The sequence below is a fragment of the Argiope bruennichi genome, chromosome X1 (genome assembly GCF_947563725.1).
Source record: "Argiope bruennichi chromosome X1, qqArgBrue1.1, whole genome shotgun sequence".
Lineage (NCBI taxonomy): Eukaryota > Metazoa > Arthropoda > Arachnida > Araneae > Araneidae > Argiope > Argiope bruennichi.
Window position 1 is genome coordinate 118,780,225 of NC_079162.1, and position 9,977 is coordinate 118,790,201.

At 34.0% G+C, this 9,977-nt stretch overlaps 1 protein-coding gene across 1 annotated transcript; it reads left to right on the plus strand.

Moving 5' to 3' along the window:
• Positions 1 to 3,269: 3,269 nt before the first annotated feature.
• On the plus strand, positions 3,270 to 8,588 carry LOC129959380 (uncharacterized). The gene has a single exon (XM_056072199.1). The coding sequence runs from the start codon at positions 3,270 to 3,272 to the stop codon at positions 8,586 to 8,588; it is 5,319 nt and encodes a 1,772-aa protein (XP_055928174.1).
• The last annotated feature ends 1,389 nt before the right edge of the window (positions 8,589 to 9,977 follow it).

A 9,977-nucleotide genomic window follows, 5' to 3' on the forward strand; every position in this document is an offset into this window, starting at 1 on the left:
GAGTTTCATGTTCTTTCCTCTGAGCAAACTGAAAACATCAAAGTCTCAATATTTATAAAAGTAATTACATGAGAAAAAAAAATATGATAATTTTATTAGTAAGCTTTAAAATATTAACTTATCTAAGAGTAATAATTATTTTTAAAAAGAACTAACTGGGGGAACTGTATTCATAAGATTCAGCATTCAATACTATTTAAATAATATGTAAAAAAGAACATATGTAATTTTTCAAAAACACTGCCATAGTCATTTGTCAAAATGTATCCTTCGTATAAAAAGGGGGGAGGATATGAGAAAGGAAAGAATAAAGCGGCACCAAACGAATTAAAAAGCAATGTTAATTAATTATGCAAAAACAATAATTCCATTGAAAGTGCTAATTAAAATTTTAATATAAGAAATGAAATTATATAACTAAGAAAATTTGGAGAAAATAATTCAAAATAATATCTTTAAAAAAAAAATCAGAAGTTTTTAATAATTGATAGGCTAGCGTAATATTTACTAAGCAATGGTTTCTTCAACGTTATCGGCAGACATCACGACATGCGCAGAACGGGTGAAAATTGAGCAGAAGTGTTTTGTTTGGTACCTGACACGTGACCGTGAATTGACCCCATTACATGTTACAATAAATAATATTCTTGAAAAAACATATTACTTCTTACATCATATTTATTTTTACAGTATATGAAGATATATAGAAGACAATATAATGTAAAATTCAACAATTATATGAAAAATAAAAAGACAATGGGTAAAAGTGGCACTTTTTCTATCGGGTTGTGTGACTTTCATAGCACGGTTTTCTATGGCATTTTAAACGTACAGGTTAAGAACTAGTATAAAAATCAACCTATAAATTCTGTATATATATCTCTTGGTATATTAATATCTTTTATAAATTTTTCAAAATACATTATCACTAGAAAAATTAATTATGTTTTAAGTTACGTATCAGAATCAGTTGAATGCGAACTTTCATCATAAAACTATCCTGTACAATTATATTATCACTAAAATCACTTTCTGCTTTATTTAAAAGTGTCTGGAGCACTGCTTCATAATAGGATCAGTAAACTGGATATTTCGGGGCCCAAGTTTTAGCGCCATCTGCTAAGCCATGTTTATCACTGGGACACTAAGAGGGAGTACCGGTCTTAGAGACCTCGCTTAAAGAAATTACTGAATTATTTAAAAAAGCATTGGTTAAAAAAGTGCACGTGTTTTGAAGGTCATAAAACATGGAGCTACAGGTACTAAAAATAGAATATGGGTGACCGAAAATCCATCGCTAGCGGTCTCACTGACCGCACGTCCCCATTTAAGGATTAATGAGCATTGCAGTATTGATGGTCGTTAAAGTTCATTCGCAAGCAAGTCAGATTTCACAAATGCAACTAAAATATGCTGCATAACCTTCATTTTTGGTATGGGATAATTATGACATTTTGATTTTTGCTGATTAATAATTATTGATATAATTATTACTGATATAATAATTTTTTAAAACTTTCATCACATGGATGAATATTTCTAGCATTGATATTTACCTGGTTTCTAATAAAGCACTTAAATTCGATTTTTTTTTTTGACAATCAGACGCGGAATAAAAAAAATTTCGTATTTTATATTATTTTCCGCATGCTGAATCTAGTTATCATCAGTAAAATGTGCATTTTGTTTTTATTAAATTTTAAGTTCATTTTTTAAGTTTTTATGAATGTATTTATTTTTTAATATATAGTTATTATATATACTGTAGATTTCTGAAACTAACTTTTTAAAATAATTTTCCAGTTGTTTTGACATGTAAGAATCAAAGCTATTCAATTAATACCACATTAACTATTCTGGCATATATTGATAGCTTATTTTTTTAACTGGTATTTTTTTTAAATTTTCGTATATTTAGATAGAAATATTTCAAATACGTGTAATCAAAATATTAATAATTTAAATTTTTAAATAAGATGCTGATTAATTTTTTCGTAACAGATAGCACGTTTAAAGAAACTAAATGGATTAATTGTGCTTATTTTATTTATACAAGATAAAAGGGCAAGATAGAAAGGCAAATTGATTGTGACTGAATTTCTTATAAATTATAAGTCATGGTATATAAATACATTAAATGACTTATTTATTCACAATAGTCAAACATGGGAATTTTGAATGTTGTTTATATAAAAAAGCAGCTGAAGCTGCATAATTTGATCGTAATCAAAATGCGTTTATTTCTTAGGTACTGAATCATTCAGCTGAATTTACATCTGCTAAAATTTCAGAACCTTTTCACCGCAACATTTATATGTAAAATTTTTATCTATATTTAACAAAATTTTATAATTAAACGTATGAACTTCCAAAAGATTTCGCTTTATAGAATTTTCGTTATGTGTTAGAAATGTTATTTTTTTAATGTTTTGTTAATTGTTATGTTTGTTCAATAAAGATATTTGACATTATTTTGATTATTTTAATTGAGTGTTGGTAATATTTTGAGTTTAGAATACCGCAAGATTAATTAAAGGAATGTAATTTTCTTTCAAATTTGGGGAAAAATATTTAACTTCAGAAATGATTTCTAACGCTTTTTTTGAGTTCATTAAGTTTTTTTTTTTTTTAGTTTATTTGAGTGAATAGAAATTTATTAAAAGTTAATTATTATTTAAATTTTAAGAAATATGCTGAGAGTTAGTATATCATCAACTTAATCAATAAAAGTGATTATGTGGAGTTCAAAAATATCTGAAAGAACTTTTTGGGAAAGATTAAATATCATTTAACAATTTTAAAAAGTATTAAACTTGTTAAAATATTTTAAATTATAGGTATATTACTAGAATATGATTACTGTAACATGTTGTAAAACATTTCACTCTGTTTATTTTTTGTCTTATGTATGTGTTCAATTTAAGATTGTGCAATATTATTTTCAATGTCTGAATACAAACCGTCCACCTATAACCTAAGAATTATTTGTTTTGTTTTGATTTAGCTTGTACTGTATGGCAACATCTTGAAAATAGTGTAGTTTGTTTTGAATGTGTTTGTCCGTTAATAAAGAGCTGTGATATGCAATCAGGTCGTTAATTGCATTTAAGAACACTGATTAATACACTTTTTCGTGAGTATATCACTCATCTGGAGATCTTTTGATCATTTGAGTGAATTGTAATAGAAAAGGCGTCCGCAACGATATTTTTACTGACATTGTTTACATTTCTGGCGTCCGCGACAGGACATTGTTTTTGAATACAAACATGTTTAAAACAGCTAAGGGCTTCTTGAAAGAGGACTTGTTGTTTGTAGCTGAAGAAATTGGAGAGACACTGCCTGATAAGGTAAAAATTTCTGAACTGAAAGATATTATTTTGAATAGCAAAGAGTATTTGGATGATCCAGACTTTGTGACAAATATTTTAGTAACGGCCGTGAGCCAGCGAAAACTAAAAGAAGAACAAAAACAAAAGCAAACAGAATACGAAGAAAGTGGAAAAATAAGAGAACACGAACTGGAATTGGCGAGAATCAGAGCAACGTTGCCAATTACAGGTGAGTCTCAAAATACTGTTATATCTGGTGCTAAAAAGAAATTTAATCTGCCAAAATTAGAATTTAGACAGTTTAATGGCGATATTAAAGATTGGCTACAATTTTGGAGCCAATTTCAACACATTCATAACGATGATGAAATCGCGCCTGAGAACAAATTTCAATATCTTGTGCAAGCTACTGTAAATGGATCACGAGCCCGAGAAGTAGTAGAAAGCTTCCCGGCAACAGCAGCCAATTATGCCAAAGCAGTTGAAAGTTTAAAAGCACGATTTGGGAGAGATGAACTATTAGTAGAAGTTTATGTTCGGGAATTATTAAAGCTGATAATCTCAGTTCAGAAACATGAGAAAATATCGATGACATCTCTCTATGATAAACTCGAATCTTATCTGAGAGCCTTAGAGACTTTAGGAGTGACTACTGATAAATGTGCTTCAATTCTTTATCCCATGGTGGAGTCTTGTTTTCAAGAGGACTTTTTGAAAGCATGGAATAGAAGTGCTTCTTCGGCAGTCTCAACCGATGCTAAAGACCGTTTAACCAACTTGATGACTTTTCTTAAAGCAGAAACGGAGGGCGAAGAAAGAATTAACTTGGCTATGGCTGGTTTTGGCTTGGGTGCAGATGAAAATCGCCAATCATTTAATAAGAAAAAAGTAAGAGATTTTCCAATGAAAAAGGTACCTACAGCTGCCAATTTATTGACTACAACTTCAAAAGAAGTGAAGAAAGAATGTGTTTTCTGTACTGGGAAACACTCGAGCCCAGACTGTTTTCAAGCTCAGAAGATGAGTTTGGCTGAAAGGTATAATATTTTAAGAGAGAAGCAATGTTGTTTTGCTTGCTTAACACCAAAGCATACATCTCGTTCCTGTAAGGCATTTTTAAGATGTGTAATATGTGGGAAAAAGCATGTCCCACTTATGTGTGAGTCTCTAGAGGCTAAGAATCAAGATTCATTCAAGAGTGAGAATAAGAGTCCAAATGTTGAAGTTAATATGGCCAACAACACTTCTAGTCCCAGGGTGTTCCTCCAAACGTTGAAATTAAAAATGGTGTGTGGTAACAAAGAAATCCCAGTTAGGGCAATTCTAGATTCTGGGTCACAAAAGACTTATGTATTAAAGAATGTTGTTGAGAAAATGGGATATATCCCACTCAGAAAGGAAATTCTGATGCACTCATTGTTTGGGGGCATTAAATCTGACAAGTGCGAACATAATTGCTATAGGATAAAACTGAGAAATCAAGACAACAGTGTTACATGCAACCTGGAAGCATTAGACCAGCCATCTATATGTGACAAAATTTCATCAGTCACTCCAGGTTCATGGATTACAGAGCTCCGTGAGATGAAGATCAGGCTATCAGATGTAGGGGAGGAGCCACAATCTGTTCAAGTGCTTCTTGGTTCAGATGTGATAGGGAAGCTCATGACTGGCCAGCGTAGAGTTCTATCCTGTGGGCTTGTTGCCATGGAGACACTACTTGGCTGGACTCTGTCAGGTAAAGTTCCTGAGAATGAGATGTCGTCATTATGCAATGCTATGCTGGTGGCCTCCCTATTTGTGAAAGAGATGGATATCTCCCAATTATGGAGATTAGATTCCTTGGGGATCCAAGATCCTTCAGAACAAAAAACCAAAGAGGAGCTTCATAAAGCGTCGATGGAGCACTTCTTAAGAACTGTCAAGGTCGATGAAGAAGAGCGATTCCTTGTCTCCCTACCTTGGCTTGACGGTCATTTGCCTCTTCCAGACAACTTCAATTTGGCACTCAAAGGGTTGCAAGTGACAACCCATAAGCTGAAGAAGGAAAACTTATTTCAAGAATACGGTGATGTCTTTAAAGAATGGGAACGAGAAGGCATAATTGAAGAAGTTCCCCAAGAGGAAATAAAGTCTGCTTGTCACTATCTGCCCCATCGACATGTGGTGAAGCCGAACAGCACTACGAAAATTAGGCCCGTCTTTAACGCTTCATCAAAACAAAAGGGAGCGGTCAGCCTCAATGACTGTTTGGAAAAGGGATTAAACTTGATTGAATTGATCCCTTCCATGTTAACAAGGTTTCGACTGTATAGGTTTGGCATTTCGGCTGATATACGGAAGGCCTTCTTACAAATAAGTCTATATAAGGAGGATCGAAATTTCCTGCGATTTTTGTGGCACAGTGAAAAAGGAGAACTCATACATTACCGACATTGCCGAGTGGTGTTTGGTGTTTCCAGCAGCCCTTTCTTGCTTGGGTCAACAATCCAATACCACTTGGAGAGAAAGTTGGAAGAAGCGCAGCAAGGCCGTGGAAGATACCCTGAGTGCATTATTCAAAAGTTGATGAACAGCTTTTACGTGGACAATTGTTTAGCAAGCGTCAAAACCCAGTCGGAGCTAGAACGATTTATTGATGTAGCCACAGAGATCATGGCTGAAAGAAAATTTGACTTACGAGGGTGGGAGCACTCTAGCCCATCTGATCCAATAACAAGTCCTACAATCATCCTGGGAACGATTTGGGACAGACATTGTGATACTCTTTCAATAAATATTCCTGATTTGAGAGAACTAATGGAAGAGGTAATCACGAAAAGAAATATTCTTGCTGCTTCCCACAAAGTGTTTGATCCCTTGGGGATTACCAGTCCAGTGTTGCTACTACCAAAACTCTGGCTACAAAATTTGTGGAAATCTAAAATCGGTTGGGATGAAGAAGTAGATCTAAAAACACGTCAAGATTTTCTGAAGTGGCTAATGGAGCTGGAATATTTGAAGCATGTTAAAGTACCAAGGTGGTTACACTGTGATAGCGGATTTGAGCATATTTCATTGCATTTTTTTTGCGACGCAAGCAAACTAGCCTATTCTGCGGTTGTTTTCCTACGAGTTGATAGTGGAAACTCTGTACACATACAACTGGTGCAGAGTAAAACTAGAATTGCACCTTGTGGGAAAAAGGAAACAACTATTGCAAGGCTGGAACTTCTTGGTGCTGCTATATCTGCTCGTCTTTCTTCCACTGTCTTGAAAGAGTTTCCAACAGACAATGTTTATTTCTGGACAGACTCTACTACTGTGCTGGCTTGGTTGAAGAGAGAAGAACCGTGGGGTGTATTTGTTTACAACCGTGTTCAAGAAATTCGGAAGCTGACACCAGTCAAAGCTTGGAGACACGTTCCTGGATCACTGAATCCAGCGGACTGTCCGAGTAGAGGGTGTTCAGCGAAGCAGCTTTGCAGTTCGAAATGGTGGGAAGGTCCCAGTTGGTTGTATCTTTCGTCTCATGAATGGCCTGTTAGTGATGTTGTAGTAGATGTCAATGAGGAAGAAGTGAATAAAGAGAGAAGAGCTATCGTGACCTCTATGGTGAATATTCAAACAACAGATATAAAGAGTGAATATTTTTCCACCTATAGTAGAAACATCAGAGTAGTGGCATGGATTCTACGTTTTATTCATAACGTTTCAAATGCAACCAAGCTAAAAGGAAGCTTAGTCTATGAAGAATTCAGACAAGCAGAGATTTTGTGTTTCAAGTCCATGCAGTCAAATGCCTTTCAAGATGAGAAATTTCTTGCTAAAATGCAAGCATTTAAAGATGAAAATGGGCTTCTGAGAATAAGAACCAAACTAGCAGATAGTTGTGAGAAGGAAGATTTCAAGTTCCCAATTCTCTTACCTGCCAATGATATTGTAGTAAAATTAATTCGAGAGGAGCATATAAAAGCAATGCATGCAGGCTCTTCAATATTACTTGCCCGGCTTAGAGAGAAATTTTGGATAATTAGAGCCAAAAGATTAGTTAAGCAGGTTCTTTCTGAGTGTGTGATTTGCAAGCGTTATAAAGCTAAACATCTTGAAGTACCCTTCGCTCCACTGCCTAAAGATAGAGTTACTCAGACAAAGGTATTTGAAGTAACAGGTGTAGACTATGCAGGTCCTCTTTATCTTAAGTCGAAAGGAAAGGCCTGGATTGTTTTATTTACTTGTGCTGTCTACAGAGCAGTGCATTTTGAATTAGTCCGATCACTCACTACTGATACTTTTATTCAAGCCTTAAGAAGGTTCATTGCAAGAAGAGGCAGGATTTCAGTACTTTACAGTGACAACGGTACTAATTTCGTAGGGACAAATAATGCGTTGCGAGCATTAGATTGGGATAAAATTTCTGTGTACTCAACTGCTCAGAAAATCACTTGGAAATTTATCCCACCCACAGCAGCCTGGTGGGGTGGATGGTGGGAGCGTATTGTGAGAATGCTCAAAGAGCTTTTACGTCGAGTATTAGGAAAATCTATTATAAATTATGAAGAACTCCTAACCATCTTATGTGACTGTGAGTCCATAATCAATGCTAGACCGTTGACATACATACAAGATGATCCAAATGAATTGCTACCTTTGACTCCAGCCATGTTTATTCACGGAAACAGCAACTATGAAACGCCAGATTTAGATAAAGTAGATCGATCTTCGTTGGTAAAGCGCACCAAATATTTGCAGAAGTTGCGTGAGGATCTTAGACAAAGATTTAGAAATGAATATCTTGCTCTTCTGGTCCACAGAGGGACAAGGAAAAGTGATGTTTTAGAAGTGGGCGATGTTGTACTGATTGGTCATGACAATATTCGACGCATTGACTGGCCTCTTGGTGTTATCTTGGAGGTTTATCCTGGCAAAGATGGTGTCCCTAGAGTAGCGAGAATTAGAACCTCCCATGGTGAGAGGATCCGTCCCTTCCAAAGGCTTTATCCATTGGAAGTGTCAGCAAAAACTGAAATTGATGTTTTGAAGACCTCAGGAAAAAGTGGCTTATCTATTGAGAAGACTCCTGATTTACCTACTGACCATGTTCCTGATTCACCTACTGACCATGTTCCTGATTCCCCTGCTGATCATGTTCCTGATTTACCTGCTGAGCAGGTTCCCAATTCTCCTGTTGAAAGGACTGATATTTCTGAGGAGATACACCATACTAAAACCAGATTAGGAAGGACCATAAAAGTTCCTCGTAAATTGGACTTGTGAACTCCTTTGAATTTTACAGATTTCACGAGGAATTAAGTATTAATTACGTTATTTCTTATATATCAATTTATATTCCAACCTACTAATGACTTTCGTATTAAAGAAAGTCGGGTAGAATGGAATATAAATTGATGAAATTACTATTTCGGAATTGCTTGGGTAGGAATAAGTGGATCGTATAAAATGATATATTGTATATGTATAATATTCGTTCCAAAAGTGAAAAAAGTACCTTATTGTTTACATGGTTGTCATGACAATATATTCTCAGAGCTGTTTCCGCTACGTCAGACTAACTTTTTTCCTATTCGTTCTAATCACTGCGAGGAATAATGCTACAGTTTTGTATATTGATATATTAAACGAGTATGAGACCGAGACTTTTCTTCGTTTTGTATCCGGATTGCATACAGCTGGAATTTCAGCAACATGACTATTGGCGTTCATTCTACAGGAGCCATCTATAAACAGAATGCAGAACTAAAACACGAAATTTAAAGAAATAGCATTTTTTTAATTAAAAAATTCTTTAATTAAATTATAAATTAAGTAAATTGTTTGTAATAAAATGAAAAAAAAATCTTGAATAAATGAATCAAGTCAATTGCTGTTTGTATAAATTAATAAATTAAGTATTTTATAAATAATAAATTAATAATAATTAATAAAGAATTTAAATTTAAAGTATGATTGAAAACATAGTGTTTTGGAATAAATATTCAAAAATAACAATAGCAAAAATTTTTTGTTTCTCAAGAAATCTAGGATTATGCATCTCGATCTCGATCTTCAGAGGGATTCAGCAGGTCGAATTGATAGTAGCATTCTATTGTGATTTAGGAACTGTAATAATAATAATAATGATGATGATAAAAGTCATCATCATACTAATTATTTAAATCACATCTCACCGTGAGTAGTATTTACCACTGTTATTTGTGTGGTTTTAGATATTAGTTAAAAATAACAGTTCGTCAAATATGCATCATGCGCCACCTCAAGTCGATGAATGAATCTTTTCTATTAGTCAGTGGTATTTATCATTGGTATTTATAACTTTTTGAGAATAATAGCTTTTAAAAAATTCTTCATCCCTAAATTGGAGTACTTCTTCATTTTAGTCTTTAGTAGTCTTCATTTTAATAAAATACTTGACTTTGAGATGCACCTTTTTATTTCCGATTGGTGTTCTTGGAATCCATTCGACCAAAAAAAGGCTATCTTACAGTATTATTTTCAGAGCTTAAATACCATATCATGTTTGATACAAATTTATTGTACAAAATTATTTACAGTGCGATTGTTCATTACTCAATTGAGAAAACATCATATTCATCGATAATGATTGTATTACACTTTAATCGAATGTTTTTTCAAAAAATTTTTTAT